Source organism: Talpa occidentalis, unplaced genomic scaffold (assembly GCF_014898055.3).
Source record: "Talpa occidentalis isolate TD23 unplaced genomic scaffold, MPIMG_talOcc4v2.1 talOcc4.17, whole genome shotgun sequence".
Taxonomy (NCBI): Eukaryota; Metazoa; Chordata; class Mammalia; order Eulipotyphla; family Talpidae; genus Talpa; species Talpa occidentalis.
Window position 1 is genome coordinate 28,964,561 of NW_023601754.1, and position 26,419 is coordinate 28,990,979.

General features: G+C 43.7%; 1 protein-coding gene and 1 long non-coding RNA gene across 4 annotated transcripts in view; one reads left to right on the forward strand and one right to left on the reverse strand.

The window, feature by feature from the left end:
• GNAO1 (G protein subunit alpha o1) overlaps nucleotides 1–11,710 on the reverse strand; it is a 163,841-nt gene extending 152,131 nt beyond the window's left edge. For all 3 annotated transcript variants that reach the window (XM_037516416.2, XM_037516415.2, XM_037516414.2), the window contains exons 1-2: nucleotides 11,188–11,710; nucleotides 10,916–10,958 (exon numbers count right to left, since the gene is read on the reverse strand). In XM_037516416.2, the coding sequence (XP_037372313.1) occupies nucleotides 10,916–10,958; nucleotides 11,188–11,305 (161 nt within the window). In that variant the 5' untranslated portion in view covers nucleotides 11,306–11,710. The remainder of the gene's footprint in view (nucleotides 1–10,915; nucleotides 10,959–11,187) is intronic.
• A 781-nt stretch (nucleotides 11,711–12,491) lies between these two features.
• On the forward strand, nucleotides 12,492–17,145 carry LOC129146072 (uncharacterized). Its single transcript, XR_008552471.1, has 3 exons — nucleotides 12,492–12,698; nucleotides 13,876–13,959; nucleotides 17,013–17,145. It is a non-coding gene; the product is annotated as an uncharacterized LOC129146072 (long non-coding RNA).
• The last annotated feature ends 9,274 nt before the right edge of the window (nucleotides 17,146–26,419 follow it).

The following is a 26,419-nucleotide window of genomic DNA, read 5'->3' on the forward strand; positions in this document are numbered from 1 at the left end:
AAACCTCTAAGCTTGCAGTATGATTTGCCTGGCTTGAGACACATTCCATCCCTGGGCCACCATTGTGGCAAGGAGAATAGCAAGATTTGAGTCACAGGCCCACTTCAATCTTCAAACGGCAGGGGGCAGAGACAGCAGCCCTACCAGGAATGGCCTAGAAGCAGTGAAGTTGGGCAGAGAAAAGCCACAGGTGCGCACAGCACACTCATCCCTCTAACCGGCCATCTTTAGGTAGGATCCCACACCGTGTGCAAACTAAATTCGCTCGCTGCCTTTTTTGTACCCTTGAGGCACTGATTTCTCTACTACCACTGATTCAACTCTGAGAGCAGGAACTGGATCCCTCAGTCTAAAGCCTCACCCACAGGAAAGACGCCAGAAAATGTTCCACTGTCTGAGATATCCATGGTCAATGATTTATGAGGTTATTACCTGACTCCCCAGGCACTGACTTGCTCACCTGAATCTTCAGCACCCAGGACAGAACCTAATCTATAAAAGGGGCTAGATAGGTACCGGGTAAATGGATAAATGAGAGGAATAAAGATTGCCAGTCCATGGTGTTCTGGGAAGTGAACACAGCTGCTTTCTAAGTCTTCCCACAGAGACCAAAAAAAAAAAAAAAAAAATCACAAGATGGGCGCTCCTTCAACTTTTTGTCCCCATCCCACTCCCGATTTCTCCACTCCCCCTTCCCCCCACCACCACCCTTACTGCCCTCCTGTCAGTCTCAGGGAAGAGGGCGCACATTCATGTCAGGATCAAACCACCACGCACACTCTGCAGCCTCGTCTCTGCCCCTCTCACCACCTCCAACTTCCTCTTCCTCCAACCTCTGCCTTCAGCTGGACTCCTTTATAGCTTCTTGATGGATCTCAGTCCCTCCATGCTAGCCAAATGGGCAATAAATACAAAACCCTCCTGAGTCCTGGGCTTGCTACTCCTTCCTCCCTCTTTCCTCTTCCTTCTATAGCCCTTTTCTTTTCCAGGACTTTTCATTCATGGTCTCAACATCCTCATACCACTCACTTGATTTCCACTGCAGTTTGCCTTTCCTCCCCCGACTCCCTGGGAACAGCTCTTGCCAAGGTCACCAGCAGCTCTCCAGAGCCAATGGACACATGTTTGGTCTTCCTCTTACTTGACGACTGCTGTATCTGACTCAACTAACCACTTCCTCAACTTCTGGAAAGTTCTTCCTTCCCTGGCTTTCATGACACTGCCCCACCTTGGGCTACCTCTCAGACCACTGTTTTTCACTTTCCCTCACAGGGTCCTCTTCCAAGATGATCCTAATTTCCTGGAGCTGGTATATGGTGGGGATGCATCTTCTGCCTTCTGTCCCCTTCTCGCTCAGTCCCGTGAGGTTACCAACTCCCATGACCATCACCACCCATAAGCACAACGGAATTCCAGGTGTATCCTATATCCTAATCGACATATCCAACTTCTTGCCAGGGATCTCCACTTGGATGACCGTCAAGGAACATCAACTTGACCAAAAGATATAATCATTTTTCTTCCCGAGCTTTCCCTCTTTCTTCAGTGTTTCTCCATTTCAGGGGATGGCACTAAAATCCCACCCATGGCCCAAACCAGACAACTCACTGCTGTCTATATCCTCTAAAGTTGAGTTCCTCCTTAAGATCCTTTCAATTGCTCGTCAGGTAAGTTAAATGATTCCAATGTCCAAATGTCTCTTAAATCTATCTGTTCTCCTATACCTCCACCACCAATGCGTTAATGTATTCTTAATTTTTCCACTCGGATCATGGAAATAACTGCCCACCTGGCCTCCTGACCTCCAGACCTGATTCACTTCAGCCCACACAGGCAATCTTTCAAAAGTGCAAACTGATCCTGTCACGCCTTCCTTAACACCTTCGGGTGGCATCTCATGATACTCAGAAAGTCCTCACACAATAAAAAAGGTCCTTCTTGACCTACTCACTGCCTCATCCGTCATCTTTCATCTCTTGACACTCATCTTACATACTGCACTCTAGCCGAACCAAATTATTTTTCATCCCATCATGTTTCATGTGGTGACATCTCAGTGCCTTTGCGCAAGCTGGTTTCTCTACCTGGCACCCCCTTTTTCTTCACCTGGCTACTACTCATTTTTAAGACTAAGGTCACATGTAATTTCTCTTGGCCAATTTCCCTGAACTTCTTGTCTAGAGAAGGTACCCTTTGTTCTCTCACAGGCTCATGGTACCTTCTGCCCTGAGGTGTGAGAGTCTTCAACATGTAGTTCCCTTTAGGCTGAACTGCTCTCTATGTCTAAGACACCATGGCTATGCCTAGTTCACAAAGGTGCTCAGTAAATGCCTGCCGAGAGACACAGATTGATGGATCAATGGATGGGTAAATGGCTGAACGGATGGAAATTCTACTATCCTTCCTCCCCAAGTCTTCTCTGAAATATTCCCTCCAACTAAAGCCGTAGCCTCCAGTGGTACCTTCTATTGCCACCAATAAATGGCCAAGCTTCTGGTGCAGGGATAGAAAATATTTCAGGAGCTGTCTAGATGGTGGTTAGGGAACATGCTCTGGTGTGAGAATCAATGTCATATATGAGGATGAACACCATTCCACCTCCAGAGGGAAACCCAACACCAATCCAGCACCTGCTACCTTCTCAGCCACCGACCTCATCCAAGACAAGTGCCATGGCATCCGACTTGCCTGTCACACTGCCCACACTGGTAGTGATCTACTAAGAAGTCTGTGGGGTTATGGTGGAAAGGACATAGGTTCTATATCACATCTGAACACATCATTGTCATTTACTAAGCTGGGTGGCCCTGAATAAGCCACTTGAGTCTCACTTCCTCATCTGTAAGATGGAGTTGATTGTATTTACTCATGGGTTGATGTGGAAAAAAGAATCAAGGTAATGGATTGGATTGAAAATGATGAACACAGCCCATGACCATCAAAGGCTTTCAATATTATTATTCCGGCTTAAGTAGAAATAAGCTTGCATTCCTTGTACAACTCATTTTTTTTTTTTTTATCTGTTGTCTTCATTTATGAGACATCTCCTGAGTGCCAGACATTGGGCTCACTGCTGTATTATGAACATCCCTGTCGTAGGGCACTCTGATGGGAGGGAATATCTGGACTTGAAGGGAGATAGACACATAAACACCCAATTAATTATAATGTATAATAAGCACTAGTGCTCTGAGACCCTGTAGGCAGGGTCGATTTTACAGCTGTTCCTGTAAGTAACAATTTTCTACAGAAAATCTATCTGTTGGCTAAGACATAGGTAGAGTATCCAGGATAAATCTCTGGTCAAGGTGTCCTATCCTTTATATGTCATTCCTCTTTTCCCTTTTCTCCATTCTTGGTTAAGAAATCAAGTGAGTAGGGGGACAAAATCAGTGCACTGATTATTAGCCTTGCAGGATTTCATTTTACTTTAATATTTTTGTGCTATGAAAAGCACAATGTTTTTCCTTTTCTCTGTAAAGAAAATTAGAACTAAAGATGGCTCAGCAGATAAAAGCTGTGGGTGGTAAATACTCCCACGATTCCCCCCTACATTTCAGGCTTCTAGGTTTCTCTGTGCATTTACTGTATCTTAGAGCTAGAAATCTGTAAAAAAAAAAAAAAAAAAAAGGCCTTTTTATGGAGAAAGCCCATATCTTAATTAAGAGGTGAACAAATGGAGGCTCAGAGGGGCTAAATGAGCTGCCGAAGTCAAATCAGAGAATGAGTCACAATTAAAATCTGTCTCTATCCTCCTCTTTGATCTCCCAGCTCCCTGCATCTTAAGCACCTGAACCCAGGCAAGTTCCTTCTCATGCAGCCAGAGTGGACACCAGGGCTTTCTCTACTTCTAAGCTTCCTGGAAGCCACAGACAAACCACATTTCCCTCTAACATGTCTGAGGGTGTCTCCTCTCAGAAACATCCTGTTTTTTACAAACAGGAATCTTTCAGATCCTCCTCTTTGGTTTGAGAATCTTGTCTGCACAAAAAGTTTGGTTAGAGGTGGATATCTCAAAATGCCTCTGAGGACTATGACTTTCCTGGCTGACAAACTTTTGTGGTTGAGGATGCTATTCTTCAACTATCTTGGCCTTGAAAGAACTTTGACAGGTACTCCTTACCCACATCGGATGGAATCATAAGTGGTGCTTTTACGTTGAGAACCTCATATCAAAGGTCTCAAGACCTTGAAAACAAAGGCAATTCCCAATTCCATACACTGTTGAGAATATGAAAGGAGCTTGGGGGTACCACTAATCCAACTCTGTCAGGAAATGGAGCTCCCATAGAGTCAGGGACAGTCACTTCTCTTGACTCCTGGTCCAGTGCTCTTTCCCACTCTTTGTAATATCACTCAAAAGTCTTTTGAGCTGAAGCAGCTGTGCCATCAAAAATGTCACATCAGTTATGACAACAGTTTGTTACATAACTGGTGCTGCAGAGCAGAAAAGGCGAAGAAGTAATGATGTGAACCACATGCCCCCTCCTCCTTTCTGGCTCTCAGGGCAGCTCAGTCCCTCATACTTGAGAACTCCACATGGGGAGGGAACACCCATTAACCAATCAGAAAAACAAAAATTATAGTTGACATTTGTATGATGATTTCGTGTTCCAGAAAACCATTATAAGGGCCTTTCATATATTATGCAATTTAATGTTCACCACAATCCTATTAGCTAATTATTTTTATTATCAGCCCCATTTTACAGTCAAGAAACTGAGTCACAAAAAGTTAAGGAACTTGTTAAAGGTCACATGTCTGAGTTAATGCTGGAGCCAAGATACTTCAAGCCAGGCAGCCTGGTTACAGAATTCATGCTCTTAATCACTCCTCAATTTTAGAGAAGCATGCCAAACTGCTTCTCTAAAGAAACTACCTGATTAATAGGCCACTACCCCTTCCTCTCTACACTAATGACTGATATGTTGGACATTTCCCTTTTACCAGTATTTTACATGAATGAGAGGAATGGAATAAATAAAAATGTGATACAAATCTGAACCATTTCTTAGGATGGAGCTCATCTGAGCACTTTCAAACTTTTTATAATGATGCAATCACAAAGAAAATGAGGTGAAAGATCCTTCTTATAGCATCTGCTATTTTTTAATGTATCTGTAATAGTATGTGTGTACATACACATTCCATTTTTGGCTTGTTTTTCGAATATCGAAAGTTGTTCTTTGCTAGTGACAATTTTAGGGGAAACCCGTTCCAAAATGTTATTCCAATCTGAATGACAGCCTCACCAGCTTACCTATTATCTTTCATATCAAGATGTGCTTTGTGATAATGGTCTTGTAAAAAACAAGACAACAGATCCAGAATGAAGTTGTTTATGCTAAGCCCATTGTCACCAAGCTGAGACTTAACTTGATTACAGCATTCCCCAAAGTGGAATGTTAAAGCAGTCAATCAAGAATTGCATTATCAGCACTAATGAGGGAATCTGCCTGCTAGACCCTTGCCCCTTGCCATCCCCACAGGAAACTAACCTTGCAATAAATAACCAACTTTTTGCTTAGTCTTATGTCTTTGTTCCTGTCCCCTTTTGCCTGTCAGTCTTTCATTTTGTGCAGCTCCTTAGCGCTCTTTGCTACCTGCTTGATTAGATGCTACCTGAACTGAACTGATTTTTGCTCAAATAAACTCCTAAAATTTTTAAGATGACTCAGTTTATCTGCATCATAAGAAATGAGAAAATGAATATACCCTGGGAAACAGGGAACCAAGTTCTGCATCCAGATGAGCTGAGCACATGTCAGAACAACAAGACCTTATTCTACTCATATCTCCTGCATTAACAAAGATAGGGTTCAGTGAGCAGCTGAAAAACATGAGCAAGAAACTATCTTGTCTTCAGCATATGAGGCATGCTAAAAATCTGGGGCATATATGGGCCTCCCCGGTGGCGCAGCGGTTGAGCGCTGGGTTGCGAAGCTGCCCGCGGCCTCTGCGGCGCCGGTTCGATCCCCAGCTGCTCCCCGGCCACCGGAGGAGGGTCCCACCTGGTGCGCAGACCTCTCCTGCCGCCCGCTGCTCCCCTCAGCAGTGTACTTCGGTCCTTCTGCCTGCTCTGCTCCCCGCTCTGGCTCTGGTGAATTCTCGCACCCTCCCGCGCTTCTGACTGTACCCAGTGCATGTATAAACAAAACAAACAAACAAACCAGCAAACAAATAAATAAAGCATGCCTCTAAAAAAAAAAAAAAAAAAAAATCTGGGGCATATGCATGGAGAATATACTCTTGGGAGTTCCACATGCTATAAAAGTAAAACAGTGCACATTGCTTCTGGGCATTGTAAATCTACTCTGGACCACAAAGAGAAAACAAAAATTCTGTATTCCTTTAGGATCATATCAAACCAGCATGAAACTTCTTCATCCATTTAATCTAGTCAGCAATAACCCTATCAACAAGCAGACAGGTTCTATTTCAGAATCCAACCGTAACTGAGGTTCGAGATTTCATCACTAATTCCTGAGGAGACTAGGTAGACTGTTGCTACTGCTCTGGCAGGAAGGTCTGCTGGTATTTACAGCTCAGTGAACAGTAAGGAAGTGGAGAGCACCATCCATCAGCAAAGGAGAACTCATCTGCTACTTGATCTGACATTCTGTTCCCGCTCACACTGTCTCCAGAGAGCAAGGTGCATCCGTTTGAATAAACATGGAGACAAGACATGGGAGAGGGACAAAGCTGCCAAAGAGATGATTGCAGAAATAACAAGTCCACAAATCTAGAAGAGCAGTTCTCAGTGGACGCAGCCTCAATAGGAGACCCTTTGGTGATGTGCAGGAAACACCCTCTTAGATGGCCGAGATTTCCCAAGTAAAGACTGCAAGTTGCCATTCACGCCACTAATGTTTGCCACGTAGTAGGTGCTAAACAGCAGTGTGTTGAATGAATGCAGGCATGGCCTGGACCTAAGCCAAGCAGCAGATACCCTAATGAGGGCAAACTGTGGTGCCCATAGCAACTCCACAGTTCATTTTACATTTTTATCAGGTAGATGGTCTAAGCAGTTGTCACTATTTGTTCAGAACAGGAAGTCATTTGAGTCCATACTTCATAAAATATAATTCTTTTAAGATATTTCTTTGTAAAGGTTTTGTAATTAAGTAAAATTAACACCCACTTTAAAAACCTTGATTTGGCTGAACAACTGAGAGAGTCCCAATGACGGACTGTAAAAATGATGAGATGATCGTTAGGGCACGATCTCCTAACAAGTGAGATTACTTCAAATGCCACATGCACAAAGAAGTTGCCGATTACTCAGAGTATGAGTAAAATTTTATTTGAGCTGTCTCAGTTATTGTTGTTTATTTCTCCCGAAGGAAATGGTTTGGATTGTCTGACATCAAACTCCCAAACACTAGTTCACAATCACATACTCAAAGGAATAAAAAACAAACCCAGAAAGCTACATCCATATCAAATTTCTAATAAAGTATTAAGAATCAGGATTTTAAAATGACAATCTGTAGCATCTTTTCCATGGTGCCAATTTCTCATTACAACATGCATCAAGTAAAAGAATTTCAAAGGTCAGTCCCCCTGCAATGTTCCTAGGCTGATATGCTTATTAAGACTTTGCTCTAAGCAGCATCTCCCAACCAGTCCCTTATCACAGAATTTCAGTTACCAAAGGCATATATGGAAGCCTACTCATTCTTCTAACTGGCATGCCACAGCACAGATGCGAATACAGGCTGAATGGAATGGCTCTTTGCTCTCCTGAAAATGTTGATTAAAAAGGGCCTGAAGATAATGTGAATATCAAGATTCTTCTATCAGTCCCACAGGCTGACCTGTTAAGTCCCAGTCCCCATTAGGAAATCACGTTTTCACAGGGCATTACCTAAGGAAAATACTCATTTCATCTGCCCAGGTGAAATAAAACAGCATTCTAATTAACTCATACATATGGCCGGATAGTTGGTCACCAATGGAATTGCACAGGGAAGTCAGAAACTGCCTAGATTTCTGGCCAGCCCACTCACAGTACAGTCCCCCTGATTCAACTGACTCTCAGTTGAGTGGTGATGGGGAATATCATCTCTGTAAGGGAGGACTCGAAGAATTTGTCACTAGGATACAGTGACACCAATTCCACATTTTGTGGTTAATAAAACAAGTCCTGCATCCAGCTTGGCACAAGGCCCTGATCTGATTTATTTCAAGCTAACTGGAGGGCTCAAAGGAAAAGCTACCATTCATGAATGCTTCAGGAGGACAGGACGCTGGGGTCCACTATCCACTAAATTTACATGGGCCAAATCTTTGACCTTTCCAGCAAATTTAATTTAGCCTATTTAGCCTATTTCCTCAAGAGAGTTGGTATATTATTGCTGTTGTTTTAGAAAAAATATTAATAGATCTACTTATAAAATCTCGGTTTTGCCTGACATTTTTCTCCAAAATAGTGTGGGGAGCATGGGTGAGGCGGAACTGCAGGGCAAAGAGAAGAAATGCTTGGATATCTGATCTAAAACATCTCAAAGACAAAGCCTTTGATATTTGTTTTTGGTCAGTGAAACCAAATAGGAGACACACAAGACTTTCCCAGGAAAGATTACATACAGCCTTCATTTAAGATTTCGTGCCCCAGGATATAATTAGGAAATTTCATTCTAAAATGGCACGCCTATCTCCTCTGAGAGCTCAGCTCTCTTTGAATAAAAACAGCGAGGTACCCTTTGGGGGACTCAGTATATATTTTTAAACTTCTTATTAAATCAACCTAATTTATAGGGTAAGTTCAAGGAAAGCTGATAAGGAGTTGTTCTGAAGGATGCAAAGTTAATTTGCAGATTCTAGCCTCCCTTCTTTTCCCTCCCCCCACGTCCCCTCCCGCGAGTATTTCCGAATGCCTACGGTCCCCAGCGAAGCGGCTCGGGTCTCTCTGCCCAGGCCCCGACTCCACTCCGAACAGTGCCGACTCCCTCCGAGCCCCGCGCCCAGCCCGCGCCAAGCCAAGCCGAGCGCTGCCGAGCTGAGCCCCATCGACTTTTCCGGTCTCGGCTGGGCGCTGTCCACCACTCGCAACGCCTGAAACCTCACCCAGCTCTGGTGGCCGGGGTTTCTACCCGGCTTCGAGCCCGCCACTGCAGATTACAGACTTTTGAAGTTTCGAAACGTACCCTTCGGAAGAAAAGGGGTGACGCTGCTTGCATTTACTGATCTGCAAGGGCCCAAGCGGATGCAACATGCACCTTGTTGCAAAGAGCAATTCCCCAGGCCCCGCCTCCCCATCCATTTGGGTTGCACTAGCTCCAGATAAGCCCCAGGCCAAATTACCCGAGGCTCAGAGGGCAGCGGTGAGCCGAGGGGGGGCTCTGCAAAGAAAGCCCCATGGAGCTCTTGAACAAAAATAAGAACATGTCAAACAGACGGGTGAAATTGTCTCCGAGTTGCTGCTCCCTACCATCATGGCGCCGCCTAGAACCCGCTTGTCATGCCTGTTACACATGCAAGAATTTTTGCATCCTAGTCCCGAAACCACAAGCATGCTCCGTCTCCCACCCACCTTTCCACGAAAGGGGCTTTTATTTTCCATTGTTTTCCTACGGGATGCAATTACTTCGGCTATTCTGTCAAGTTGAAAAATAATCATTTTTGTTTACGGCACAGCAACCCCTAATTAGGAGCTGTGTGTGCACGAAGGTGTCACAGCAAAACGACGTGGAATTCTCGCTAAACGGTTTTAACGAACTCCCCTGTCCCGAACTGACAGGCCAACAGAAGCAGCAGAGCCAGGAGGCCCTGAGGGCGGGCACCCCTTCCCTACTACCCACCCCCTCCCCAAGCAAAGCAGCCTGAAGGTTCCCCAGGAACTGCCGAGTGGATGGGGCAAGAAGCAAGCCTGAGTAGGAAGGAGGGGCGAGGCTCCTTATTGAGAAAGTGTGGAAGGGAAGGAATATCCCATTTTGTTTTAATTTTCAACCATCACTCAAATCCACCTCCAGTTAATTAGGAGGGGAAACTGATACCTAAGGCAGAAGGGGGCGGCAGCAAGTGGGGCCTGAAATCCGCATTGTGAGGAGATTACATAGAGCCCCGTCTATGCAGAATGTAAATAAATACATTGATAAAGGCCATAGAGTGCAGGAAAACTGCCAGTGTCAGGAGATCAAATACTGGGAGGGTGGGGGAGGAAGGGGGAGCAGCAAGGGGCGGGCATTCAGCATCACAGCCAGCGGCCCCCTTCCACCTCTGCCTTGGATACAGCTGTTGCCAGTCACATCCCTTGGAAACCCACCCCCTCTCCTACTACATGCCCCTTCCCTTAACCCTTGTCTTAAGGGGGTGGGTTGGGGAGCAGTAACCACAGTCTCCAATTCAGCACCAAATCCATGAACAGCAGACACAGAATCCTCCCCACCCCAACCTAGGGCTGGGTCCCCTCCATCTTTTAGCCAAGTTCAAAATCACTGCCCTCCCCCAGTGTGATTATGGATATTGGGGTGTGGGTGGGGATGGAGGGAGGAGGGAAGAGAAATAGAGACAGAATGAAAGGGACACAGAAATAAAGGCAGTGATACACATGAGAAACACCCCCACGAGCAAAAGTAATGACCATAATCATGCCAATAGTGTGATGTTCTGATCAATATGGCGGACACTGTCATTCATACAACTACAGGCGGACCCCTTCCCTCCCCCCTAAAAAAACCACCCAGCCCGGGGTGGAGGAACCAGAACCAACGTAGGGCGAGGGGGAGGGGAATCAAAATCAGGTGTGTGTGTGTGTGTGTGTGTGTGTGTGTGTGTGTGTGTGGTGCGCGCATTTATGTGTGCACGCATTAAAATCGGGCCTGGAGAGCAATGTGGAATGAGCAAGGTAATACAAATGGCAAAAAAAATTATTCTTAATAAAAGTACAAATCCCAATGCCACAGGGACTTACTTCATCTGCTTCACAATGGTGCTTTTTCCTGATTCTCCAGCCCCTGTTGGGACAGACAGGGGAGGGGGGAAACTGGTAAGTGTCAGCTTAGGGGAAGGGGAGGGGGTGCAAGGGGGTAAGTAAGGCATGCGAGGGAGTGGGCGATCCTGGGCACATGGTGGTGCCAACTCGGAGAACAGGACTCCTTTGGAGCGAGCGGGGTGGGGGAGCTGGCCCAGGGGGGTGCGGAGTGGCCGGGGTCGGGGGATAGGGGTGGCGGCCCCGGTCCTTACCCAGCAGGAGTAATTTCACGTCTTTGGCGGCGCTGATGCCATCCTCTTTGAGGTTTTTCTCAATCGCCTTGCTCCGCTCGAGGGCGGCTCTCTCCTCTGCGCTCAGAGTACATCCCATGGCGGTGGTCCCTTCCCTGCCACAGCCCGCACGACTCGGCTGGCACGGCTCCCCGGCTCGGCGCGCCCCCCACCCCCCAGAGAGCAGAGCCTGGGCTCAGAGGGGGAAAAAATCACGATATCCTCCCCTTGGCTGGAAACAAAAATTTCAGGAAACAACCCCCCCCAAAAAAAAAAACCCGGCAGCCAACAAGATTCCAGCAGCGAAGACTCGCGGCGGCTGGCGGGGCTCTGGGGGTGTCGAGGAGAAGGTGGCTGAGATCTGGGGCTCCGGAGCCGAGGGAGGAGGCGTCCGCGGTCCGAGGCGGCGCGGGCTGCGGGCACGGAGGTTTGTGCACAGCCCAAAATAAATAAAATAAGAGTCGAGGCAGGAGCCGCAGCCGGAGCCGGCGGAGGGTGGGGTGGGGGGCAGGGTGGGTCCTCGCCGCGGCGGCCGGAGGAGGCGGCGGCGCGGGGTGTGGAGGGAGCGGGCTGGGGGGCGCTGCTAGTGCATGTGCATCGCCGCCCCTCAGCCGTCGGTGCGTCCGCGGCGCCTCCGCCGACCCAGCGCGCTGGGCAGGGCCGGGCAGGGGGCCGAGCCGGGGGCAGGGCTCTAGCAGGAGGCGGCGTCGCTGCCTCTCAGCGCTCGCCTCGCCCGGCGGCGTCCACCGGAGAGAGAGGGGATCGCGGGGGAGCCGCGGGCGGCCGAGAGTCCGCAGGGGGGAGCGCCCGAGAGAGCGAGGCGCGGCTGGGAGGGCGGGAGGGGGAGAGACGGAGAGCGAGCGAGCGAGCGCGCGCGCGCCACAGCCCGGGCGGGGGAGGGGGCGAGCGCGGAGCGCGGGTGCGCCGGCGGCTCTGCGCACCCCGCACCGCCCGGCGCCCGCTGACGTCAGCAGGGCCGCGCGCCGGGCCCCCGGGACGGGGAGGGGCGGCCGGCCGGGGAGGCGCGCGCCCGGGGGCTCGCGTCAGCGGGCGGAGGCGCGCGCGCGGCTCGGCCGCCCCTCCTCCAGCGCGCTCCCCCGCGCCGGCCCGCGGCTCGGGGGCGCGCGCGAGCTGGGCCTGGCGGGGGCGGGGCCTGGGGCTGCGCGCGCGCCCGGGCGCCCCGCCTCCCGCCGGCCCCGCCCGCCCCGGCGCGCGGGCTGCCCCGGCCTCCTAGTCAATGGGAGCGCGGGTCAGGTGGCCCGCCCGCGGGACCCGGGTGCCGCCTCGCTCCGGCGCCCGCTTCCCTCCATCTTGCCTCCCGCAGAGTGCCCTCGTGCCTGCTCTCGCACAGCAAGGCCGGGTGACCTCAGCGACGTGAGGAGATAGTGGAAGTGGGTAAACCGCGTTCCCGAGAATTCGTCTCTGGGGCCTCAGGGCAGGTTGGACTTTTGCCACTTCCTGCAGCCCACAGACGTTTATTGAGCACCTACTAGGTGAGCGACACGGCTGGGAGGAGAGGCTTGCGGCAGATGAGGCACAGCCAGGGCCTGCTGCCCGGGAGCCTCTGCCTGCCTTTGCCATCCTGGACCTTGCTCCAGGACTCCTGCCGCTCGTCCCAGGCCTGAGCACGGGTCTCTCCCTGGGAAGTTTTTAGAGGGGAAGGTTGTCCTGAGCCTCCAGCAAATGCTTGCCCTCCCCCGCCCCGCCCAGATGTAAACGCTTTTGCCCCTTGGACGGTTTACAGTGGTGGAGGTCTTGCCACTGCATTCCCATAATCTGCCCTCTCCCAACACAAATACATAACATGAATTTTGAGTAGATTTTTGGTGAGAAATGATTTTTTTCCCGTATCTTCTAAAACATTTTCTCCCTTTCAAAAAAGAAGAAAGAAGAAAAGGACCCAGAAATCTAGGCCAGTTAGTCAGCTAATCAAATAGGGAAGAAACATGTCCATATTTGCCAAAAAGATCTGCAAGATGTTCTGGGTGGTCTCAGATTGGAAGAAACTAGTTCTCACTGCACAAAGTTGGTTTTACAATCAGTTCCACCAGACAGCCCCAGGGCCCCTCCTAGAGAGAAGGGCCAATAGGAGAGGTTGTGTGGGGATAAGAAAGGCAAGCAGCCAGTGGAAAATGATTTTTTTCCTAACAGTTGGGCATTTCAGTGGCTCTGAGAGCAAACTTGTTGTTCCATTTCAACAATAGAAAAAAAAAAATCCCTGTTTTGGAAGTGTTACCCAGCATAAAAATACTTTTGCAATGGGAGGGGGGGCACTTTAAGGCCCACCCAGAAAACATTTTCCCCCTGATTTTTCAAAATTTCTTTGTTCCCAGTATGGTTTTGCCTCATCCTATAAATAGCTGTCAAAAGTTGTATGTAATATAATGAATATTTAATTTTGAATCACATTTTATGCATTTTAGGAAACTGACAAAAGAACTCATAAATAATTGTTTAAGTAAACAACTTCTTCCCCTCCCTCCTCCCTAACCCCCTTCCCCAGTTTCCGTGTGTGTGTGTGTGTGTGTGTGTGTGTGTGTGTTGAGGAGGGAGTTTAGAGGATTAAATCTGGTTTGCCAAAAATCAGGATGTCACTAAATAGCCTTCTAGATCCAAACCAGAGCTTAGGTACCCAAAGTCCCTCTAAAGGTTGCCTGGATGATTATGCAGATCTATCAGATATAGGGGAAAAAATGCAGCAGCCTCACCCAGATTCTGCTATGCCTACAATGCTGCATCTGAAAGACTGAAGAGGTAAGAATATAACCTTTTTATTAGATTGTGAATCATATTTTACATTTGCAAACTGTTTCATATGAAATAATTTTTAATTTAAGATCTTAGGCTCTTTGGGCATTGTGGCTTATTTGGTTGAATCAAACTATCCTTGATTTTAGGAAAATTTATTCCTACTTGGTATTATACCTGTGGAGGCACAAGCGTGGGTTTGGCATTTTTCTTTACTCCCGCAATATTTATTAACTCTGACCTAACATGTACAGGAAATATTCCATATGTACTCTAAGTGTTGTATTTCAGGTTTGTCTACCCTATTTTTTCTTTTTTCTGGGTCACTTTGCATCTTTATGACTGGGTTTCATAAGAGACTAATGATGATCCAGTTCATCTGTATAGTGCAAAAACAAAAACAAAAAAATTCATGATCCTCCCACATAAACTTCATACTTACTGTGGGGTTGGGAGCATCAAAGCTGAATGGAAAGAGTATAGACTGTGAATCCGTATTGACCTGGCTACCCATTTTAAAGCTATAAAAACTGAGCCGCTGCGGTATTAAATAACTTGTTAAGGTCATGCAGTCATTAAATAGCAGCCACTGCTCCTTTGAGAAATAACATGTTATAAAATATATAAAAACTTGTTTCCAAGACCATAGAAACCAATCATAGTCTGGTCTCCCCAAAGGAAGTGAGGATGAAAACATCTCCATTCTTTGTGAACTATTAGTTATTAGGTAATATCTTAAGAGTTTAATTTAGCCACAATTAATTACTGTCGGAATGGGAAATCACAGTCCTCACATAAGGAGCGATCAAGGACACGTGCCATTTGGTTTTATTTCATACAGTCTTTACAATTATATTTCTCAGATTATTGCTGTTGGCCAGAGAATAATGCTTCTTTACATCACCCTCAGTCAACCTTGTTATACACACGTTTTTCATCATATTTTTAATTTCAGTAGTAAGTATTTAAAGTGTTTTACATACTGTCGAAAAAGAATAGCAGCAAAGTCTACATTGAGTTGCTTTTTACCTCCTAATTCTGAAGCATGGTAATTTATGATATAAGAATATGGGCTTTAATTCAGTTAAATGAATTTCCCTATATGTTCCCTTTTGTGATTGCTTTAATTAACTATGCATGTATTGACAATCTACTGTGTTGAATATTTTTTTTAGACTCAAAGGGAGGTTGGATATCTGAAATCTTGAAATCTCTGGAATGTTTTTTCAAAACCATTCACATCAGAATCAGCTGGGTTGCTTGTTAAAAATTCCATTACCCATCTTACTTCTGCCAGAGCAGACTCTTCTACAATCTGTATTGCTAGATACTCCCCAGGTGATTTTTCTATACCAATGTGCTAGATTTTATACAAAATCTTAATGTCCAAATAGCTTGCATTTCTGAATTCAACTTTTTTTATGTTTACTAGTTTTTTTGTATTTCTGTCAAAGGAAAAAAATTATGAATAGTACTATTCTTTATAAACACTACTGTCCTGGGAAGAAAATAGGCTGAAATGTTTGGTTCATGAGCTAAATGAAACCAAGCTTGATGTCAAGTGAATTAGGCATTTTATGTAGAATGGTAGCTCACTGGAGATTTTAGGTTTCTGCACTAAGCATTTCTGTTATAAAATTGATAGCTCACCATCTAACTTAGTGGTGAATTTAATTTTGAAGACTGTCTGGATAAAGCTAAGAGATAACAGTGTTTTCTGATAAATATCTGGTATTCATGAGGGAAGAAGGTATCGATCACACTTTTTTAATGTCCCTAGAAAACAGGCCCCTATTTAGCCCTTATTCAGCATCTCTCTAACTGATATTTTTTTGTGCATGTGTAGGGTAAGGTAAAAAGTATCAGGCTTTTCTGCCCTCCCGCAATTAGGATAGATGACGGAACACTGTGGTCCCGAATGCATGCCTGATGGCGGGCACCTGGAGTAGGGTGTGGGCATATGTAGATGGGATTCACCTGGGCTAAGACTGTACTTACAAGGGCGGCGTCACAGAGATGCCAGCAGAAGCAGAAGCAGCCGAGAGAAGCAGAGAGAACACCGGAGAGCCCAGAAAGAGTAAAGACTTGCTGGGGACTGGGAGGTCTGCCAGCCTCCTGGCAACCCCCCTGCACCCCTGCCTGCTGTGTACATGGTAAATCCCAATAAAAGCCTGAAAAGCCACTGAGGACGCCAAGGACTCTCTCCTCCTTTACCTGGTCTGCTGGATTAGAAAACCTGCCCTGTGCCCATTCCTGCTGTTACAGCATGTCTCAGACATACCAGAGCAGTTGTTCTCAAATATTATTATACATGAGAATTACCTGGGATACAGTTAAGTCAGTCTGAGGTGGAACCTTACTTACCATGTTGGTTTTGACAGTCATACTTTCTCCATCCAGTGAGACTGATGCCCTTGGGGAAACAACATCCTGTACTCCAAACTCCTTTGAGGTGAGGGGGTTGTCTTACCACTTTGTGTCTACATTTCCATCCCAAAAGGTCAAGCATGACCCAAGGATGGAATCAGATAATGTATCAGATTTCTTCCCAGCTCTGAGATGTTTTGAATTTTTTAATAGAAATTTTGTGACTTGATTGTTGGGAGAGACCCCGCGCAGTGAGCACATGGGCCTTAACCTAAGTCTCTAAGGCATGTGAAAACACATGCGTCTTGGAGGAAAACCTCTGAGTGACCGGACCTGGTGTTGAGTGCCTGGAATGTGACCTGCGTAGAGTCATGCCTCCGTATCTCCACAGTCAAAAACTAATTAAGAGCAAAACTCCTCTGCTTTAGCTAGTGGATGATTAGATTAAGTGCTCTAGCTAATGAGCAATCAGATTACGTATAGGAGCTGACCACCTGGCACCCAGAAGTCGGGAGTAGGCAGCTATCAGTAGCAAAGTAAAATAGTAATCATTTAAGTTGTCACTGTATGGTATGCATTGTTGTGCCCAGTGCACTTTGAGAAAGTATATAATGAGCACTAAGACAATAAAGATTCACTACATGCTGGGCATGACAGTCCCCCGTGTCTGATTTTCCCTCACCGTGTCCCAGGTCCAGGACTCACTAGAAGTCCACAAGTGGCGCCCGAACAGGGACCTGAAGGGGACCTCCCACTAAAGGGATGAGGTGACAACGTCTGCAGTGGAAGTTTACATAAGGTGGTGAGTAAACAAGGGGAAGAATACAGCATGGGGCACTCAACACCTGGTCCGGTTACTCAGGTTTTCCTCCAAGACGCTTGTGTTTTCACATGCCTTAGAGACTTAGGTTAAGGCCCATCTGCTCGCTGCGTGGAGTCTCTCCCAACACTTGATAATTTTAGAAAAATTTTCTAAAATTTGGGTGAGTTCAAAATGGTAATGTCTTGTTTTCATGGGGTTCTGAGAAGTGAAATGATACTGATCTTAACAAATGGGAGATTTATTGGCATTTAGGAACTTCTGAGAAGCATATACACCAAATGTTTTTGAAATTCCCATCAAAAAATTCTTTGCTGAGTTTTGTGTCTCATTTTTTCTTTTGTAGAGTTTGTGAATACAAAAACAAAACTGGTTTCTTTTATTTATAATTGTTAGGAATAAAAGATGCCATGGGAAGAAATAAAGGTTTTGTGTGCTTTTAAACGAAGGAACTTGCATGAAGGAACCGATTAAGGCTTGTAGATAATTGAATTGTGCTCTTACGTTATTGAAGTCCATTATGTGGTCACTGTTGAGAACATTATTTGTTGAGTGTACTTTGACGGTTCAAGAACCCTAAAGAGGGTGTTCTTTGTGATTTTTCTCAATTTAGTATGGCAAGGGAATCCCACAGGGATACATTTGGCTTGAATTGAGTAGAACGTTGGAGGAGGTTAGAACTAGTGCTTTCACATTGGAAAGACTGATGGAGAGCTGAAATTGAAATTGGAAGCTTTGCTTAATGGGGGGCATTGCCTAACAGCCATGGTTCCTCTTGGAATTTTCTTGGGAAGTCTTTGATCATAAACCATGATTCTTTCTTGTTATGGCAGGAAAAACAGTATTTTTTAACCCACCTGTGCTGGGATTGACAGATAAGATTAGCAGGTACATATTTGTAAAGTATTTATTTAATATATATTAAGTCCTCCAGAAGACATATTTCTTGATGCCAAGGTTTCTTGCATTATCTATCATATATATATATTTTTTTAACTCTGTGGAGCTTTTCACACATGTAGCTCAAACACATTTTAGACATTAGCTCATTTGTCTTCCATAAGCTTCAAGGTCCAATGTCTTATTACTACACTGCTCTTTAGAGATGGAATTGTCTTTTTGTTTTTCTTTTTTGTTCCTGTCGTTTGTATTTGTGAAATCAAAAAGTAGGTCAGTTTTATCTGAATCCAGGTAAAACCATTGGCTGTAAAAAGTGTGACTGTGTGGAGGGGGAGACTTAATTAAAACTTCTTATAAGTGAGTTGAGGGTGTTTGGCCAGACTAGATTGATTTAATTTTGTGGCATGCCTGCATCCACTAAAGTACATGTGGTTTGGGGTGTTCCCAAAGTCTGCCAAGTACCAAGAACATGGTGTTCCAGTGGGGGTAACATGGTTCTTCAGTTGAGTTGATATTTGGGTGGTTATCAGTTCCCCAAAGGCCTGCAAAACCCTGACCTCTGTGGCAGAGAAAAACATTTTTATGAAATTCCTTTGTGTGTAATGGAACACATACCTAAAACTGAAATAGGGCAATTCAGAGAGAGAAAGAGAGATGCATTTTGAGCCAGACTCCTATCCCATAGGAATTTTAGCAAGGATTCATTCAAAGTTTGAAGCAGAATGAAAAGAATCCAACTGATATTCTTCTCAAACTGTCCCTTCAGTGGGCTATCTTTCTCCCTGGCCGTTGTGGCCTTGGGAGAAGGCTAAGAGAAGAGGAAAGAAAAAGGCGGAGGGAATACTCTGGATCAGTTGCACCCAATAAAAACTACAAACATCAGTGTTCCTAATGACCAAAGGAAGGACAGACACAAATTTCCATAAGAACTGAAAGTAATGACTTTAACAGTCACTGGAATTAATGACACAAATGCTTAACGGCAATCTTAACAAATATATCATTGGTGGGGTGCAGAATTGAGAGGTGGAATGAATGAGGCTAGGAAAGAACAAGCATAGATTTGGGTCAGATTAGACTGATTTAATGATGTGATTTGTCGAAATTCTTTCTTTGATTCTACCACCTCTGCTTCTGTTTCAGCAAAGGAGTGATACCAGTCATACTCCTTTATTTGACTTTATCCCCCCATAAACATTTCCTCAGCAAGAAAATTGTTATAAGAATACCATTGTCTTCATTTATTTAGTACGCAGTTATTGTGTGTGCATAATAAGCCACTCTGTGTTGCAGAGTGGGTGGGAATAGACTACTGAACACAACATACATGAATCCCTGCCATCATGATGTGCACAGTCTCTGATCTTTGAATCTCTCATACATTAAGTTTGATCTTTTTACAACCCTTTGAAATACCTAAGAATGCTATTTACATTTCATGCATAATGAAGGTAAGCTTAGAGAAATACAAGTGATTTACACAAGTTTGTAACTTACATAATCAGGAGAGTCACCCCAATTTTCTGAATTCCGAGACAATGCCAATTCCCTGATAGCCTAGGGGTTAGGTCTCCATGGCCTGTGTTCCATCCCAGAGTAGGGAGCTAACCCACATATGGCGCAGCAGACCTCTCTTGTCTCACTTGCTGCTCTCCTTAGCAATGTATTTCAGTAAATCTACCTGTACTGCTCCTCACTCTGTCTCTGGTGAATCCTCTCACCCCTTCCCCCCACCCCATACCTCTGGCCTAAACCCCAGTTTTTCTACACAAACTGAAAAAAAAAAAGATCTAGGGTTCAAAGAGTATATGTGATTGCTCTTTGAAATAGCACCTACACCAATTCTATTATTTATATTTTAGTTTCTACTTTATTCAGTAGCCCTGTCTCTGCTATTATTGATTGTCATAAATGAACTTTATCGAAGTAATTCATAGTCCCATGATATTTATTCCAATAAATACTAGCTCTTAATACAAAATAGCTTTTTTGTAATATATAACTATCAAATATTCTCCATATTTTGCAATATCCCTCCCAAATAGAGATAATGGCCACAAATTGGAGGTTGGTGCTATACAACTATTAAAGGAAGATGTTGGAAAGCTTCAGTACCAATAGGTTTGTAAAAGTAATAAATGAAATAATATTCAAAACTGAAGGGAAGTAATGTGGAGAAAGGCAGCAGAGAGAAAAGAACATTGGACTGGGGGTCAAGAGACAGAACTTATATAGTCTTGGTTCAATTCTCTTTCCAAGCCTCAATATCCTCAATCAAATAATTGAATTTTAGGCATCTATATATTCTACACCCATTAAGTCTAAATCTGAGTGCTCTGCAGGGCAAAGCAAGAAAATGTTAACACGTCCATTCAGTTTTTGAATTTGAGTCCATTTGTCCCACTGTTGAAATAGTTCCCTTTTCTTTTTTCTGCCCTTCAAATGAAAAAAATGAATCTTTCATACTTCTTGTGGCATTTCCTTTAGAAATATAATACCTTTTGGAAACAAAACAAGCCAATTTTAGGAAGGGACTATAGCTTGACTTTGATTTTTCAACTTGGTACTGACACCACTCCTAGATTGCTAGATTTTTAAGAGTCCATCCTGAAAGGTTTTTTCCAAATTGCCTTGTGTACCCTTCAGCACAGCAGGCAGATAATGGCTCATAATCATACCCAGTTGATTTGCAGAGTATTTCTTTGTGGGTGAGTAGGATGAGTGGGGAATATCCCAGTGGACTGGGCAAGGACACGCAAGGAAGTCACATAGATCCAGGAATGAGATAGCCAGTGATAATGACAAAGGGGCAGATGAATTTCACAAGATTCATCCCTTCCCCTTAAGTCTTCTTCCAAATCCTCTACTAGATCTATTCAGTTCTACTCTTCTTGGGATTTTCTCTTGCACTGGCCCTACCATTCTCTCACTTCTTTACTTTGTACATCTCTGGAATGAATCCACCTGGTTAGTTGTTACTTGGTTAACTCTGCCTAGTTTCTAAAAGGGTTTCATTAAGGAGAATGTGGAATAATGTATACTTATCTCTAACCATGAAAGAGCAAAGGATTTGGAGGTTTATCTCTTAGTGAGTTAAAAATTAATTTTTTTTCTTTCACTACAAAGGTAATTGCTGTTTTAAAGAAAAGTAAAATTGAACAAGAAAATCTAGGTTCTCTATCCTATAGTGACTGTCTGTGACATTTCAGAATTTCTTGAGGGTGAAGATAACTTGCTGTTGACTTGTTGACTCCAGAAGCCAGTTGTGCTCTGCCCCCCTCAAGAAGTGATTCTATTTAGGAATCAGCTTCGTTGACAATGACAGCTAACTGCTATCATTGTAACTGCTGAGAAAAATCAATATCGTCCCATGACAACCTGAGGATTATGTCTGAAACAGAGCTCAAGAAGGGAATGGGAACTTGGTTTTGGTAGGTCTTTTCCTGTCCCTTCAGCAGGGACACTTAGCTCCTTGGCACAGGCTAATTCTTGTAACAGGTCCTGGACTGACCCAGGTCATGAGCAAGGAAAATCCAGGAGCCCCTAGATCGGCTGCATGGCAAGCATCAAATCAGTTTCTGTGTCGGTTCTAATTTGAACTGACCCTGGCCCTAGGGAGCAGACTCTCACTTTGGTCCTTGTGATTGGTTCACGTCATAGGCCTCTTGATTTTCTCATATATCTCATTATATTCTGGAGCTCCCCTTGGAGATTGTGATTTAGTGACTCTAAAATGGAACTTAGAATGTGCATTTTTTTTTTGAAGTCTCATTTTTTTTGGAATTCTCATTTATTTTTAAAAATTATTTATATATATTTTACATCACTTTTTTTTTTTTTACAGTGTTTGCTTTCTTTTCTCAGGTGTAGTCCCCATAGAATTCCCACCACCAATTCACCCGTGCACCATCATCATCATCCCTTGTGCTCTTCCCCCACCTCGTTTTGATCCCTCTCCCTCCCCGAAATCTGCATTTAAACATGTACTCCTCAATAATTTTGAATAAGTTGTATAAAATACACAATTTGAGGAACCTGATCCTGTTTCTGGGACTTGGTGCTTCTTTTTCAGATTTATCCTTTCACCAACCAAACCCAACTTGAAGAAATCACAAGAGAGTCACCTTTCATGAGGAATTTCTGAATATTATAATCATTGTTAGGCTTTAGAATTTTGTTGTTGTTATTCTGCTTTTTGGATACTTGACAGAGGTTCTAAATCCCAGCTATTAATTTTAATTTAATTACAAATCAGTGACAGAAAGAAATTTGGAAAATTGACAAATATATAGAAATAACACATTCCTAATTAGTGGACCAAATAAGTAATGATAGGGTAAATTGGAAAATACTTTGAAATAAAAGAATTTGAAAACAACATACCAATATATAGGGAATTCTGATAAAGCAGTACTTAGAGGGAAATTTATAGCTGTCAATATGTATCCTAAAAAAGAAAAAATTCTAAATCTTAATCTTCCACCACAGAAACTAAGAGAATCAATGCCAGTATTTTACATATTCTTTCTAAAGTCAGAAAAAGACATCACAAGGAAAGGAAATTTCGAACCAATATCCCTTATAAAGCCCTAAAAATCTAAACAAATTACTAGCAGACTGCATCCAGCTATATACAAAAGGCATACAAAGTGAAGTTTATCCCAGGACCATATCCAAGGTTGATTTGAAATCTGAAAGTCAACGTAATTCACCATCTTAATGGAATAAGGAATATGATTATTGTGGTTGATGCAGAAAAGCATTTGACAAAATATAGCATTCTTTCATGATAAAAGTGGCCAGCTAAGTAGGAGTAGAAGAGAACTTCCTGATAAAAGACACCTATGAAAACCTCACAGATAACATATTTAATGGTGAAAGATTTTCTCCCTAAAATCAGAAACAAGGTAAGAATGTCAGCCATCACCACTTCTGTTCAACAATTTGCTGGAAGGGACTTAGGCAAGAAAAAGAGATAAAAAGCAGCAAGATTAGAAAGAAAGAAGTAAATTGTCTTTATTTGTAGATGATAAAATCTAACAAAGTTTGAGGATATAAAAGCCATATTTTAGTTGTGTTTCAATAAACAATATTAATAATAAACAATAAACAACCTAAAAATGAGATTAAGAAAACAATAACTATGGCATTGGAAAACAATATAAAATACTAATAAATGAATTTTTAAAAAAGATTTATTTATTGGGCCTCCCCTGGTGGCGCAGGCAGTTGAGTGCCGCGCTGTGAAGCTGTCCGCAGCCTCTGCAGTGCCGGTTCGATCCGGGCCGGCCGGCGAGGGTCCCACTTGGCGCTGCAGGGCACTGCAGACCTCTGCTGTCTCGCCTGCTGCTCCCCTCAGCAGTGTATTTCATCGGTCTGCCTGTTCTGTTCTCCGCTCTGTCTCTGGTGAATCCTCTCACCCTCCTGCGCATTTGGCCTGTACCCCATTCTTGTATAAACAAACAAACAAACAAATAAATAAATAAATCTTTAATAAAAAAAGATTTAATTATTTAAATCTTTTAAATAGGTGTGAGGGAGGTAGAGGTAAACAGAGGATTCACTAGGGACAGAGTGGGGAGCAAAACAGGCAGATCTATTGAAATACACTGCTCAGGGGAGCAGCGGGTAAGACAAGGAGAGATCTGCTGTGTCATGTGAATTAGCTCCCTGGCCGGGGATCGAATTCGTGCTTCAGTAGCTGCTGATAGCTTCATGGTGCTGAGACTTAACCCCTTGTGCCACCAGGGAGGCCCTAATAAGTTAATTTTTAAAAGGAGTACATTGTCTTGTTGAAGGAAATTAAAGATAATCCTAATCAATGGAAAGACATTCCATGTTTATGAGTGGGAAGACAATGAAAATACTCCTTAAATTGATCTATAGGGTCAGCACAGTCTCTATCAATTTTTAGGAAGAAATTGTCAAGCTAATCCTAAAATTCATATGGAAATACAAGGGACCCAGAACAGCTAAAACAATTTTGAAGAAGAGTAACAAAGCTGGAGAACTCATACTTCCTGATTTTAGAACTTAATGCAAAACTACAGTATTGAAGATAGTATAGTACTGGCACAAGAACATATAGGTCAGTGGAATAGGATAAAGAATCCAGAAGTAAAATCCTTATATTTATGGTGAATTGATTTTCCAGGGGAGTCCAAGATAAACTGGTATGAAAAAGTACAGCTTAAACACTCACATTCAAAAGAATAAAATTGGGTGGCTACCTCATACCATATAGAGATACTGTTTTCTCAAAATGTGCCATAGACCTAAATGTAAGCTCAAATGATCAAATTCTCAGAAGGAACCATAGGAGTAAATATTGGTGATACTGAGAAAATGATTCTTTAGATGCTATGCCAAAAATACAAAGAAGTGAAAAAATAGGTAAGTTGGATATCATCTAAATTAAAACCTTTAATGTTTCAAAGGACACCATTATGAAAGTTCAAGACAACACACAGATGGGAAAAAATATTTGCAAATCATATGTCTGTCAAGGAAGTCGTATTTAGAATACATGAAGAACTACTACAAGTCAGTAATACAAAAGCAGATAACTCAATTTAAAAATTAATACAATATCTGAATAATTATTTTTCCTAAGATATACAAATATCCAGCATGCACATGAAAAGATGCTCAATATCCTTAGCCATCAGAGAAATGCAGCTCAAAACCATGATCAATTATCACTTTACATTCTAAGGATGGCCATTTTAAAAAAAGATAGATGATAATATGCTGTTGAGAGTGTGGAAAAATCAGAATTCACATACATTTTTGGTAGAAATTTAAAATGTACAGCCACTATGGAAAACAGTTTTGTAGTTCCTCAAAAATTAAATAGTCCAACAAGTAAGTAAAAGAAGTAAAAGAAGCCAAGCATGAAAGACCAGATGTCATATAATTTCATTTAAGTCCAGAATAGACAAATCTATAAAGAGAAGGTTGATTTAGTTGTTGCCTAGAGTAGGGGAGAGGAAAGATAGGAATTATTGTTAAATGGGTGTTGAGATAGGCAAAATAATGGTTCCCAAAGATGCCCACATTTTAATCTTCATAACTGTGAATGTGTTACCTTAAAGGACAAAAGGAACTTTGCAGACATGATCAAGTTTTCAGAGAAAAAGAGAGATTGAGATTAACCTGAGTTATCCACTTGAATGTCTAATCACACCAGCCTTTGAAAATATAGAACTGCTCTCAGCCAGACCACCAACGCCTCGCCATCATGGACATCAAACTGGCTAGGGTTACTGTAGGGTAAATGGTTTTCAGGCTTTTCTGCCCTCCCACATTAGGATTGCCCTGCCTGATGGGGCACCTGAGTTGTTACATTGTTGCAAACTCTTATTTACTTCTGTGGGCCATGGGAGGAGTATTGGGTGGTCTCCAAGAGAGAAAGAAGCAGGAGAGAGGCAGGAGAAGAAAAGAAAGAGGCCAGAGAAGCCCAGAGTGAAGACTTGCCGGGGGCTTTGTGGCCTGCCTACCATGTACCTGGTTACTGCAATGCCTGTAAAGCTTAATAAAAGCCTGAGAAAGCCACCAAGGGCTCCAAGACTCTACCTGTCTGTTGGATCAGAAAACCAGCTCAGATCCCATCCTGCCACTACAGTTACCAAAGTATTGGGGAGGACAGGCTTGCAGGGCCAGTGCACAAAGGTGCATGTGGAATTCATGGACAACATGAGTTGCTCTATCATCCACAACGTAAAAGGCCCTGTTCGTGAGGAGGACGTGCTCACTCTTTTGGAGTCAGAGTGAGAAGGTAGGAGGCTGCGCTGAACTTGGTGCTGGGTCCAGGATGATGTCTGGGTCCACCACCTGGCCCCCTGGGAAGAGCCTGCCACTGTCAATAAACCATTTATATTGTATGTAAAAAAAAGTAAAAAAAAAAAAAAAAAAAAAAGGAACCTCTCCTAGCTTTGGTCAGAAAGGGGTAGTGAGTGGTCACACATATGGAAGACTGCTGGCTTGGTAGATGGAGGAAGGAAACCATGAACCAAGGAATGTGAGAGCCCTCTAGAAGCTGGAAAAAAAGCAAGGAAATGGATCTTCTCCTAGAACCTCCAGAAAGGAATGCAAGACAGCCAACACTTTGCTTTTAGCTCAATAAGTTTGTGGTAACTTACCTGCAGCGGGCATAAAAAACTATGCCAGTGAGTATGGGATTTCTTTTGGGGGTGATGAGAATATACTAAAATTACATAATAGTGATAATTGCACAACTTTCTGAATATGCAGAAAATCACTAACATGTACACTTTAAGCAGATGAATTTTATAGTATGTGAATCATGTTTCAGTAAACCTGCATAAAAAAAAGAGAAAAACATGAGCGAGGTGAGAGATATATTCAAGTCAGCCAATT